Source organism: Myxine glutinosa, chromosome 3 (genome assembly GCF_964187855.1).
Source record: "Myxine glutinosa chromosome 3, kmMyxGlut1.1, whole genome shotgun sequence".
In the NCBI taxonomy this organism is placed as follows: Eukaryota; Metazoa; Chordata; class Myxini; order Myxiniformes; family Myxinidae; genus Myxine; species Myxine glutinosa.
In genome coordinates, this window is record NC_136263.1 from 141,273,635 (window position 1) to 141,287,343 (window position 13,709).

General features: G+C 44.0%; 1 protein-coding gene across 5 annotated transcripts; it reads right to left on the minus strand.

The window, feature by feature from the left end:
* Positions 1-2,448: 2,448 nt before the first annotated feature.
* On the minus strand, positions 2,449-13,378 carry LOC137412428 (uroplakin-1a-like). Of its 5 annotated transcripts, none has more exons than XM_078774637.1 (8): positions 13,234-13,378; positions 12,263-12,376; positions 4,312-4,460; positions 3,614-3,769; positions 3,447-3,521; positions 3,256-3,351; positions 2,945-3,130; positions 2,449-2,603 (listed from the first exon to the last, which is right to left on the minus strand). In XM_078774637.1, the coding sequence occupies exons 3-8, from the start codon at positions 4,384-4,386 to the stop codon at positions 2,481-2,483; spliced, it is 711 nt and encodes a 236-aa protein (XP_078630763.1). In that variant the 5' UTR covers positions 4,387-4,460; positions 12,263-12,376; positions 13,234-13,378; the 3' UTR covers positions 2,449-2,480. The 5 variants fall into 5 exon arrangements, with proteins under 5 accessions (XP_078630763.1, XP_078630762.1, XP_078630761.1 ...); XM_078774636.1 differs by lacking the exon at positions 13,234-13,378 and adding an exon at positions 12,702-12,874; XM_078774635.1 differs by lacking the exon at positions 13,234-13,378 and adding an exon at positions 12,512-12,685.
* Between the last annotated feature and the right edge of the window lie 331 nt (positions 13,379-13,709).

Genomic DNA, 13,709 nt, shown 5'->3' on the forward strand with positions numbered 1-13,709 from the left:
CATACACACACACACATGTACACACATACACATACAATACTCACACACATGCACATCTATATATATAAAGCAGTAAAGTATGTTTGTTTGTTTGTCCTCTTATAACTCGAGAACTACTCATCGCAGAGCAAAACCAAAGGCATATTTGGAATCAGTACGTCTCAGAGCAACTAGAGCACACCTTAAATTTTAAAAAACTTCGGGTTTAAAATTAGCGTATTAGCGCAGAAGCGCTAGCAGAAGAGGGGAGGGAATCGAAGGGAGGGAGCGCAGCGCTCCCTCTAGCGCTTCACAGCGCCAGCGCTTCTGTTAGCGTAATTAGCGTATTTCGGAACGTTAATTTTTCAACTTCATTATTCGGAATCAGTACGTCCCAGAGAAACTTCGTAATGTTAATTTTTCAACTTCATCCGATTGACATGGGACCAACGGCATGTGACAGAGAGTGAAACATACATGCTACATTTATTTGATGACAATGAGTTCCGACTTCCGGGTTCGTGCCGCCAACCCTGTTCGTCTCTTGCGGCACACAGGGAATTACCAGTGAACTGGTACTCAATTTGCCGACCTCGGTAGGATGACAAGCTGAGTCAACCCCCCTGGTGTTAAGGGGGAGGAGGAGGGGAGGGGGGAAGATGAGGGGAGGGGAACGGGGGGGGAGGGGGAAGATGAGGGGAGGGGAACGGGGGGGAACGGGGAGGGAGGGGAGGGGGAAGGGGGGAAGGGGGGGGAGGGGGAAGGGGGGGAGGGGGGGGAGGGGGAAGGGGGGAGGGGGTGAGGGGAGGGGCCCTTCTTCCCCCCGGGCACCCCCACACCCTCCCCTCCCCCCTTCCCCCTCTTCCCCTTCCCCCCTCCCCCCCCCTTCCCCCTCCCCCCCTCCCCCCCCCGTTCCCCTCCCCTCCTCTTCCCCCTCCCCTCCGTTCCCCTCCCTCCTCTTCCCCCTCCCCTCCTCCTCCCCCGCCCGGCAATGCCGGGTACTTCTGCTAGTATATATGTATATATATATACACACACACATACACACAGACGTACACACACACATATACACACACATGCAGGACACACATGTGCACCGACACACATGCATACACATACACACACACATATAATGTATATATGCACATATGCAGTATGCACACACACACACACACACACACACACACACACACACACACACGCATACACACACACAAACACACACACATGTATACACACACACACACACACACGTACACCTACATATGTCCCACGGCACATGTATATATCCCACATCCCACATGTATATACATGTTTAAAGTGTACGTGCCCCTCCCTCCTCCCTTCTCCCTCCTCCCTCCTCCGCCCGGCAACGCCGGGTACTTCTGCTCGTAACTAATAAAATAAAAACGAAGAAATATCTCTCAGCAATTTCCCGTCTGTTAATTTATATATTTTACAAATGTGAATTACACGTCCATGCACACGTGAAATGGAGTTTGTTTTTTCACACGTGAACCTTTACTTCCGGATAATAATGTTGAATGAAATAAGAACGAAGAAATATATGTCGGCATCATTGTTCACGTTTTTGTGACGACTGTCATCAAACGGAAAAGTAATATATCTTAACGGAAAAGAAAAAGCGAATTTTTTATATATGTCGACATTTTCCCCGACTGTTATTTTAGGCGGTGTATTTTCGTGTATTATCATGGCGCGATTTTAAAAAAATATATCTCTGCCTTTTCACATGTGTGCGTGAATGTTCTCAATTATTTCTGACACCGAGTCTAAAACCATCGATAAAAATTAAATCAGATGGTGAATTCGATAAAATCGTGAGGGTGACTCAATGAATGGCCTTTATTTTACAGGCCTTTGAGAATTCATTTCGTTCTATAAACGGAAACTTTCATCGGATTTTCTTCCCGTTTTTTTTCAACAGAGTCTAAACCTATGTTAGCGACTGTTAAAAATGAAATGATATATCGAATTGGAGTTGAAATAAACCTGTGTGAGAGAGAAAGACAGCACGGGCCTAACTAAACAGGCCTCAAAGCTATTCGAGTTAATAAAATGGTGGATATTTGTTTACATGAAGCCTCTCCAAGAATGGGTGGAGCTATGGGTGGAGCTACTCTGCAAACGGACTAAGCCACACCCCCGGACAGACGGATCACCTACGCCTATTATAATATAGATTATATATAGTATGAGCGAGGAGTGTATGTGTGTGTCTAAAAATCATCGAAAAAAAGGACGATCAGCCCAATCTCCACCGAATTTTGCATAAATGCCCGGGATATGTTATGAAGGAGGGTTAATTGGTAAGCCTAACATCAGAATAGGAAAATAAAATGACTGATTGATCACTTAGTAAAACCTAAAACAGATCAAAAGGAATTAGGCATTAGAAAGTTAATTGGAAAACAAAGAAGTATAAAACAACAGTTCTATTATTGTGCCAAACTATAGACTAACCAATCACCCTTCATATATCAATTATACCAAAAGTATCTGAAACATTGTGTACTTACTGCCCACAAAAGAATGGCAAATCCCAACCAAGCCAAAGGAAGTATGTATTTCTGTATTGTCGCTTTGTATGCATGATAGCATCCCTGTTTGTGAAGAATAAACAAAACGTGAATTCATTAAAATTAAACAATTCACCTAAACCTGTTACAATGTTTTTAATGATACTGAATAGCCAGTTATACTCTGACTAGTGTTAACATGACCGTGTTTCAGTTGTTATTTTACATTAGGCCCAATAATTATGAACTACACTTGTCACTTAGAGGGAAACGTGCAAGAGAAAAGCTAAGAGAGATTTTTCTTGTTAATTGCACCAATGCACCATACTCTTACCCTACCAATTAATTAGAGGCAGATGCAATTTTATTGGATGTGAAAAAATATATATTGCGCAATTGGTAATTTTTAATGGAGCAGTACTCACATTGTCGTTGAGATGATTCAAATCCCCTTGCATGCATCGAGAGATGGAGCTGAATTCATCGTTGTTGTTGCGTTTGCAGCAATTGTTTGGCCAAGGGTGTGAAGAATCGTTAAAATTGTTTTTTATTGAGAACTTGGATGTGTATGTGAGCCAGTCAATTGGTCCATTGACTCCACAACATTGTTGCTGGTAAAGAAAAGAACACATTGGGTTTTGCATTTGTCTCGTTACCCTTGCAGAAAATTCTAATCTCAGATGTGCAACAGCATTTTGTGAATTAGAAAATGTCATCTCTTTGGCTTCATCTTTACCTGTTTCATCATCTCGTCCCACATGTTTGTGCCCCGATCATCATCTCCGTATTGTGAAAGCATTTGTTCCAGATGCTTTTCCGAATGCGAGAGGATCTGTGAACAGTCAGCGTTAATGTGAAAACGTATCGCACCTGCGTCAACTGGCCACAATATATTCAAGATCAGAAGAAGAAGGGCTTTAATCTCACATAATGTTGATGTGCAAGTGCAATGATGCATGAAGCCGCTTCAAAGACGAAGATGATCAAAGTGAGTATGATGTACTGAAAATAGAGTTTGTTAATAATTAAATATCAACAATCATTTTCTTCTTCAATAACTTTGGATCATACAGGACTTCAAGGATAATACTTACGGCCAGCATTCTCGATCTTCTCATTGTCCATGCTGCATGGATACCCAAAGCTGCTATAAATATGGCACTGTTTCCAGAAGTTTCTAGATATGGATACAGCTTATCCGGGTCAGTCGTCACCCAAATACCCACGGCCATCAGTGCCAGGCCGCATAGCTGTGAAAGGATGAAACAAAAATGTCAGTATTGTAGCGGCTACCGCTGGGTTCACACAATCGCCTTGCACCTACCGAGGACGCGGAGCGATCACCATGCCGGGCTCGCCCAGGACGCCCGGGCACGCCCGGTCTCGCCTTTCCAGGGCTCGCCCAGGACGCCCGGGCACGCCCAGCCTCGCCCAGCCTCGCCTTTCCAGGGCTCGTCCAGGACGCCCGGGCATGCCCGCTCTCGACTTGCCAGGCTTCGTCCAGGATGCCCGGGCATGTCCAGACTCGCCTTTCCAGGTTTCGCCCAGGACGCCCGGTCTCGCCTTTCCCGGGCAAACGCTCCGGGATAATGTGTATATATATTGTTGCCCGATAAACGGGCTTTTCAGAGTACCAGAGTTGATTTTACACAATAAAGAAACTCGGACGAATTCCAGCTTTTTGTCGCGTCCATTCTTCCGATTTGCGTTGGAGCGCAGCTCCTACAGTATGAAAGTATGCTTTGGGAACAGCCATTTGCTTGTATAAATGGATGACAATCGTTCGACCTACCAGTAGTACGGCATTTCCAAAGATAATGAGACCACGCAGAGTGTGGATTGAACAACAGTTGTTTCGGAAATACATTTTGCAATCCAATGAGTGGTTTCGTACAGGTGATGTGGTATTTTCAATACCTCACGGGCAATTTTATCTGATGGCTGTTGAAGAAAAAAACCCGGTTAGAATTGACAACACAGTGTCTAACTTGTTATATTTTGACATAAACATTCGAGTGCAGATTGTAAAAATGTAGTTTATTTCAAGGCTCGTGACACTAATGGCTCTTTATTTGAAGGCTCTAAGCTAACGCTTTGAGCTTCCGGTTCGGAAATGTTTTCACGTGTTGGTTGAATCTGTAGTTACTGATTCCACCTCACCAAAGCTGAGTTTTCCAAACCTGATTCGTCATGTTTTATGTTGTGTCATTTGTCTCGGTGTAGCTGTTTTATTCCGTGCAATGTTCCATGTTAATTAATTCTTGTTTCGTGGTATTTCTTTCGTTTTATCAAGGCTCTTCTCTCGGATATAAAGTGTATCTTGCTTTTCCTCAACACTATCCCATTGTATCTTGCTTTTACTTAACACTATCCTCATTGCTCAATCTGAGTATTGAGGATATATTGATAATATATCCTAAATACTATGCTCTATTTTCTGTCGTCGTTTAAAAAAAAATCAAAAAAAAAAAAAAAAAAACTTTATAGTTCACTCAATCATTCCATAACGATTCTCATTTCAATTCAATTTCCTTCTGCTCCTGGTTATTCACCCTCTCCTCTTTTCTCCAAAACTGAATCTACATTAAATATAAAGGCTTATTATTTTTTTAAATTTAAATAATGCATTTCAACCCTTGTATAATTGCCTTCATAAATGCTATACACATGATCTTCTCAACCACAATATATATGTCTTCTTCAAAAGGATTATTTTTTATGAGGTGTTTACTTTGAGCCTCCTCCACCAACCTCCCCACCCCACCCCTTCCCTCCACCTCCTCACCCCGCAGCATACAGTGCAGTGTTTCTCCTTGCATTTAATAAGCATTATAATTTCCCATCCCATGATCTTTATCTCCATTTGTCAAAGTTGGGAATTTGAAATCAGAAAAGCATCCACTCCAACACAACCCTCAATGCTTCGTGCCCCCCCCCCCTTTCTGCATTCCTCCTCACCCACTCTTAATGCTTCCTCCTCACCCTACCCCCTTAATGCTTCCCCCACACTCCATCCCCTAAATGCTTCCCCCTCACCCTACCCTCTAAAATCTTCCCTCACACCTCACAGACTCAAACTTTCACCGCACCACGCAGACTCAACATTCCCCCACAGCCCACACACACACACAAACATACAATCTTCTCCCACACCCTACACACTCAACCTTCCCCCCCCCCCCCCCCCACACACAAACATTCCCCCACAACCCACACACTCAAACCTTCCACTACACCCGACCAAATACACACAAACATTTCCCCACACCCCAAACCCACAAACATCCCCCCCACACCCACACACTCAAGCTTCTCTGCACCCCACATCCCACACCCACAAACATTTCTCCACACCCCAAACCCACAAACATCCCCCCCACACCCACACACTCAAGCTTCTCTGCACCCCACATCCCACACCCACAAACATTTCCCCACACCCCAAACCCACAAACATCCCCCCCACACCCACACACTCAAGCTTCTCTGCACCCCACATCCCACACCCACAAACATTTCTCCACACCCCACACACTCAATCCTTCCCAGATGTACCTCACACACTCAAACCTTCCCATGCATCTCACACACTCAAACCTTCCCATGCATCTCACACACTCAAACCTTCCCATGCACCTCATACACTCAAACCTTCCCCCACACCCATACGCTCAAACCTTCCCCCATGTTCCACACACTCAAACATTCCCACACACACACACCATACACTCAAACCTTCCCCCGCAGCCACAGGCCCACCCCTCCCCCCACACCCAAAGCCTCACATTGCCCCCACAAAGCTTCTGCCCCATCCTGCACCATTCCAACACCTCCTCCCCGCCTATCTCTCACTGTGTGGATCTCAAACATCCAAGGTCTCCTCTCTCACCTGATAGATCTCTCAATCCATGCTGCTGTCGATAAATCAGACATCATCTGTTTAACAGAATCCTTCTTCCCACAGGACGTCCCCGACTCCTTCGTGTTTCTCCCTGGTTATTGTCTTCCCTGATTTGATAGGCCTGAACCATGCCCCGGTGGCAGAATTGCACTTTACATCAATAACTCAATTTCATGTACTGACCTGACACCGCCCAACCCCCAGGAGTACATCTCGCTGTGACTTCCCCTCTGCTCCCACTTCCTGTTCATCTGTATGTTGTACCGTCCGCCTAACAGTGATGCCTCAATATACTTCTCTCTCTCTCAGACAACATGGACAGACTTTAAACCACTCATCGCAACTCTCTCTTCCTCACCTGGACCAATTTAAATTGTCACCATCCAACTTGGCTAGGTTTTGGGTACCTCTCTCACCAGCCATGGCACTTCAGCAAAGGTCATCTGTGACTCCCATGCAACTGACTTAATCTGTGAGCTTTCCAAACCTGATTTCTCCCAATAGCAAATCCTCCCTTCTGTAATTGGTGATGACTAACTTTCCTGTAAATGTCGCCTGCAATTCCTCTGATCCAATTGGTTCATCTGATCATATGCTTATGAGTGTCAACATTTCTCTGGCTATTCTCATAGAGCTGCCTCAACACTAGCAAGTCTGGCATTTCACTCAAGCAGAATAGCAGGGACTGTAAGCAGCCTTCCCTCTTCAGGACTCGTCTCCCATATCTACTGACCCTGATGTTAACTCATCCTGGGAATTCTTCCACAGAAACCTACTCTCACTCATCTTCATCCCATCTCGTCTTCAATTATCGTACCCTTCTTCCCATCCATGGTGCACTGAATCCTGTGGCGGGGCAGTTGCTTTGAAACAATTTGCCTTCTCTTCCTGAAAGGCTAATCCGACCAAAGGCAATCTCGGTGCATACCAAAAAGTTTGCAACAAGTGTGTATCCACTCTCAGAAGAGCCAGAAAACAACATCTGTCCAACCTCAAGAACGACATTTCAAACTTGTCACCCTCTATAACCTGGTGGCATCTTGTTAAGCTTCTCTGATGTATACTTCTCCACCATCCCTTCTCTCTCTTCAAATAGCTCCACAGCCAACTTCGCTCATGAGAAGGCCGAATGCCTCAATTCTGTGTTTGCTTCCAATTCTTGTGTTCCCAACTCCTCACTCTCGGTACCCATCCTTCCTTGTCGTTCCCAACTGCTCCTGGACTTTGTGCCTTCTGCACTTGAAGGTTCTTTCAACCTTCAAATCTGACTCTGCGACTGGACCGGATGGCATCAGCTCACTTGTCCTAAAAACCTGCTCTACCGCTTTTGCACATCCTCTCTCTGCCCTTTTCCCCCTGACATTTGCGCTAGGTCATTTTCCATCTGCTTGGGAATCAGCTAACACCACTGAAAGAGATAAAAAGTGCAAAAACTGATCCCCTTAGCTATAGACCTATCAGCCTACTTCCAATCATCAACAAGGTCATGAAATCCATCATCGCAGTGGATATGAAATCTTTCCTTTTCTCCAACAACCTAATCTCAGATCACCAATTTGGTTCCAGAACAGGTCACTTCACCCTGGACATGCTGATTCAAACCCATGGAGGCCCTCATTGTCAGAGATGAGATCAGGTCCATCTCTTTGGACATACAGTGCATTCAGAAAGTATTCAGACCCCTTCACTTTTTTCACATTTTGTTATGTTGCAGCCTTATGCTGAAATCGTTTAAATTCATTTTTTCCCTCATCAATCTACACTCAATACCCCATAATGACAAAGAGAAAACAGGATTTTAGAAAGTTTTGCAAATTTATTAAAAAGAAAAAACCGAAATATCACATTGACATAGGTATTCATACCCTTTGCTATGACACTTGAAATTTAGCTCAGGTGCCTCCCATTTCTCTTGATCATCTTTGAGATGTTTCTACACCTTGAGCAATCGGGCACCTAAAGGCAAAAAGCAAAAAAGCACCTAAAGGACTCTCAGACTGTGAGAAACAAGATTCTTTGGGCTTTCATGTGTCGTTCACTGAGGAGAGGCTTCCGTCTGGCCACTCTGCCAAAAAGCCCAGATCGGTGGAGTGTTGCAGTGATGGTTGTCCTTCTGGAAGTTTCCCCCATCTCCACACAGGATCTCTGGAGCTCAGCCAGAGTGACCATCGGGTTCTTGGTCACCTCTCTTACCAAGGCCCTTCTCCCCCGATTGCTCGGTTTGGCCGGGCGGCCAGCTCTAGGAAGAGTCTTGGTTGTTCCAAACTTCTTCAATTTAAGAATTATGGAGGCCACTGTGCTCTTGGGAAGCTTCAATGCAGCAGAAATTTTTTTGTAGGCTTCCCCAGATCTGTGCCTCGACACAATCCTGTCTCTGAGCTCTGCAGGCAGTTCCTTCGACCTCATGGCTTGGTTTTTGCTCTGATATGCATTGTCAGCTGTGCGAACTTATATAGACAGGTGTGTGCCTTTCCAAATCATGTCCAATCAATTGAATTTACTACAGGTGGACTCCAATCAAGGTGTAGAAACATCTCAAAGATGATCAAGAGAAATGGGAGGCACCTGAGCTAAATTTCAAGTGTCATAGCAAAGGGTATGAATACTTATGTCAATGTGCTATTTCAGTTTTTTCTTTTTAATAAATTTTCAAAACTTTCTAAAATCCTGTTTTCTCTTTGTCATTATGGGGTATTGAGTGTAGATTGATGAGGGAAAAAATGAATTTAAACGATTTCAGCATAAGGCTGCAACATAACAAAATGTGACAAAAGGGAAGGGGTCTGAATACTTTCTGAATGCACTGAAGCTCGTATTTTTGATATAGTCTGGCATCATGCTTTACTCTCCGAATTGTCTGCCTATTGCATCGAAGGCCCACTCCACACATGGTTTACTAACTTCCTCTACTCTTTGTAGCCAATGTGTGGCACTCAATGGAATCCTTTCATCTCTCCCGGTAAAGGCTGGAGTACTCCAAGGCAGTGTTCTGGGCCCAGTGCTTTTCCTGATCTTCATCAATAATTACCTCTGACTCTCTCTGCAATATCCTCTTTATTTATTTGCTGATGACTCCTCCCTCTGCCGTAACATCCCTCATCCTTCAGACAGGCTTGCTGCAGCCTCTCCCTTCTCTTCAGATGTGTAAAAAAAATCATAAACTGGTCAAACACCAAAAATATGTCTTTCAATCGTGACAAATCTCACACTCTCATTATCTCTCTCCAAAATGACTGTCTGGCAAACCCTCCCATCTACTTTCTTAACAAGCCTCTTGAGGAAGCTCAGTCATTCAAACTCCTGGGGCTCACTATCAGCCATGATCTTTCTTGGGTAAACCACATTTCAAATTTGGCCTCCAAAGCCAGCCGCCGACTGGGCATCATCTGTCGTACAAAGTCCTTCCTTGGCACACCTGAACTATCCACCTACAAGTATTTCATCTGCAACTTGATGGAGTACCTCTCTCCATTCTGGGCTAGTTCCACTGCCTCACATCTTGCTCATCTTGATGCTGTGGAAACAAAGGTCTTCAAGATTATTTGAATCTCCCACGATGAAGCTGAGTCTAAGGGTCCATCACTTACAGTCACGTGAAAAAGTAAGTACACCCCATGTAAAGTTTTGACTTTTTCAACATATTTCAACATACAGCCATTTGATTTTCATTTCAACAATATTGATAGATAAAGGTGATATAATATAACAAATATCATGAAACATTTACATTTTGTAGTCCATTGGATAATTTAAATAAACATAAATGCAAATTTCACATGTGGAAAAAGTAAGTACACCCCTACATTTATCACTACTTCAAATACCCAAAATTAGAGTCAGGTGCACCAGCTCAGGTGCAAATGATTAGAACATCGTTAGAGAGGATCTTGGAGGAACCTGTCTTATTTAAACCTCAGACATTTAATTTGGTTTGCTTTTTGTTGTTGAAGTGTGTGGCGTCACCATGCCGAGATCAAAAGAGCTCTCTGAGGCCTTCAGAAAGAAGGTTATAGATGCATACGAGGCTGGGAAGGGATTTAAAAAGATCTCCAAACAATTTGAAATCAATCATTCGACTGTCCGGAAGATCATCTACAAGTGGAGAAGATTCCAAACAACTGCCAACTTGTTCAGGCCAGGCCGCCCCAGCAAGTTCAGCCCGAGAGCAGACCGCAAGATGCTGAAATAAGTCTCTAAGAACCCCAGAATGTCATCACGGGACCTACAGGTAGCTCTTGCCACTGTTGATGTCAAAGTGCACGAGTCTACCATTAGATAGAGGCTGCACAAATTTGATCTACATGGGAGATGTGCCAGGAGGAAACCTTTGCTGTCCAGAAAGAACATCAGGGCAAGACTAAAGTTTGCCAATGAACACCGAGGCAAAGACCAGCACTTCTGGAACAATGTGCTCTGGACAGATGAGTCAATGGTAGGGCTATTTGGCCACAGTACCAGAAGACATGTTTGGCGAAAACCAAAGACAGCATTTGACCACAAGAACCTGATGCCAACTGTAAAGCATGGTGGTGGAAATATTATGGTTTGGGGCAGCTTTGCTGCATCAGGGCCTGGGCAGCTCACCATCATAGAATCCACTATGAATTCTTCATTGTACCAGAGGGTGCTTGAGGATAATGCGAGGCCATTTGTCAGAAAGTTGAAGCTCAACAGAAGGTGGACCTTGCAACATGACAATGACCCTAAACACACCAGTAAATCCACCAAGGAATGGCTGAAAAGAAAGAAATGGAGGGTTCTGGAATGGCCAAGTCAAAGCCCGGATCTAAATCCCATCGAGATGTTGTGGGGGGATTTTAAACGAGCTGTGCATGCAAGGAACCCCTCAATCATCGCACAGCTGAAAGAATTCTGCATGGAGGAGTGGGCAAAAATTTCTCCCAGTCAATGTCAGAGACTGGTAGACAGTTCTAAGAAACGCCTACTTGAGGTTGTTTCTGCCAAAGAGGGCAATACCACCTATTAGAGCCAAGGGTGTACTTACTTTTTCCACATGCGAAATTTGCATTTATGTTTATTTAAATTATACAATGGATGACAAAATGTAAATGTTTCATGATATGTGTTATATTATATCACCTTTATCTATCAATATTGTTGAAATGAAGATCAAATAGCTGTATGTTGAAATATGTTGAAAAAGTCAAAACTTTTCATGGGGTGTACTTACTTTTTCACGTGACTGTAGTCATTGCAGACAGGTCGGTGGCTTCTCTGTCTTCTACTGCTTCATTCCTGGTCTTGCACCATCTGCTCTTTCCATGCTGGCTTTGTCACCCCCTTCCACTCCCAAGCTCCTGCATGGCTCACATGGTCCACCAACAACACCTTCTGGTGAAACTCACAAAATCCAGGATCACTGCTCACCACTCATTTGTTCCTCTTTTCTCCCACTTTTGGAACCAACTTCCACATCCTCTTAAATCTCATTCCTTTCTCCAGCTTTTCAAGACGGCTGTTCACCACCATCTCAGATCGTCCTCATTCCAAAACAATGATCTTTTCTACCCTCGTTAACCCCCAATACGTCCCGCTTGCAAATTTCCAGTTTTCCCTCTTGAGACTTCCTTTCTGTATCCATATGTTCCACCTCATGCATCCTCTCCTGCGCCCTATTCCTTTACTGTATTCTAAAAGTACAATTATACTACTCCTACTCCTACTACTATTACTACTACTGCTGCTTTCTCTAGTTGCCCCAATCATTCCCACGTTATTGGCTGAGTAAAGTTTTTGGCCCATTGTTCATGAACAGGCTGGCCAGGCCTGACATTCGTCTGACAGGAAATTTGAATTTTTCAGGGTGCTGGCAATAACTCACTTGTTCTTTGCGAAGCACACCGTGGGAACTTTAACATCCACCAATGACCAGTGCTGGTAGACGGGTCCTCCCGACTTAACGTCTTTCCGATGGAACACACACTGATGAATCGCCCTGCATGAGAAACACCAAGGTGACAGTTTATATTCAGCTGGGTCGAGATTCTAACCTCGGCTAAGCAGCGGAGGTGAGTGTGTGTACCTCTCTCGGCTATATCCTTCCAGCATTCCCCCCAGTAGAACTACTCACCAATAAATGTGCTTAAAAGTATATGCATGGCTATACACAACTATAATGAAGAAACATTGTAAGAATTTATCAAGCTCAATTTTTGATCGTTTTATATAATTAACTTGATTACTAAAAGCAAACAAAAAATAAGAGCAATGAGAGACTTCTTTAAAGTAGTATTAATATGAATGTGCAAGAGAATACTTACCCAAACAAACTCAAAATGAAAATAAGCCCTCAAAGGCAATGCACGATAAAATATACTACTAAAAACCTGTTCGGTGAGATCCACCCATTCTCTGACGTTCTTACAAACATAATTACAAATTTGACATTTACTTGCTACTAATTACGTTATCGTGCTCCAAATGTTTGACGTGTAAACATTTTTGCACTCAGCATATGAAACCAATGGTGCCAAAGGCAGACTTTGAAGCGCAAACCAATGATTGAACACCCTTGGTGAAAAACCCATCAGACTGTATTCCACAAGATTTCAATAAATTCTAATTTTTAAATCACGAACTACAATTTATTCGCTAAATTCTACTTTTAAACCTCATTTTGTCCGATGCGAAATCATAAATAAAGCCCATGGATTAAACAAAAGTGTAATGTCTAATTTTTACCCAAGGATATGACACCAATGTGAAGCCAGCTTTCTTTTCCAAATGTATCATGAAAAATGGTGAAGAAAAATGAAAGGAAGTCATAGTCCCTGATATCCTTGGCAGACTCACACTTCTCACTTGGCAGACTTGCATCGCTCCCTGCGGTGCTCACACTGGGTCACCAATCAGCACAGGCCATAAGTATGTGTTCACCCCCCCCCCCCCCCACCCTTTTTTTTTTCTCTGTCTCTCTCTCTGTCTCTCTCTCTCTCTCGCCCCCTGCAGGCCGTTCGTGTTGGGCGTGGCGTCATGGCGGCTGTGAGCAACTGCTCTGTGTTGTAGTGAGTCCGTTGTGAGATTTCCTCCTGTCCTGCCCCCCCCCCCCTCCCTCTCCATTTCCATCCTGTGTACTTTGGCATTTTGTTTTCATCCATTCTACACCGTTGTCTTCGAGAGAGAGAGGATTGAGAGAGGGCCCATTTTGGGTGCGGCCTACTGGCTTTGACGGCGCTTTGTAAGCCATTTTTGTGCTTATAATGCACGTTTATTACTTACTTTAGTTCGATTATTTAGGTTTGATACCTTCTTGTCCGGTTCGGACAAGT

Coding starts and splice junctions, on each gene's coding strand:
- LOC137412428 (XM_078774637.1), bottom strand. CDS start 4,386: ATGTATTTCCGAAACAACTGTTGTTCAATCCACACTCTGCGTGGTCTC. Junction 3,770..4,311: donor TTGGAAATGCCGTACTACTG/GTAGGTCGAACG, acceptor ATCCTTTCACAG/CTATGCGGCCTGGCACTGAT. Junction 3,522..3,613: donor GAAGATCGAGAATGCTGGCC/GTAAGTATTATC, acceptor CTCTATTTTCAG/TACATCATACTCACTTTGAT.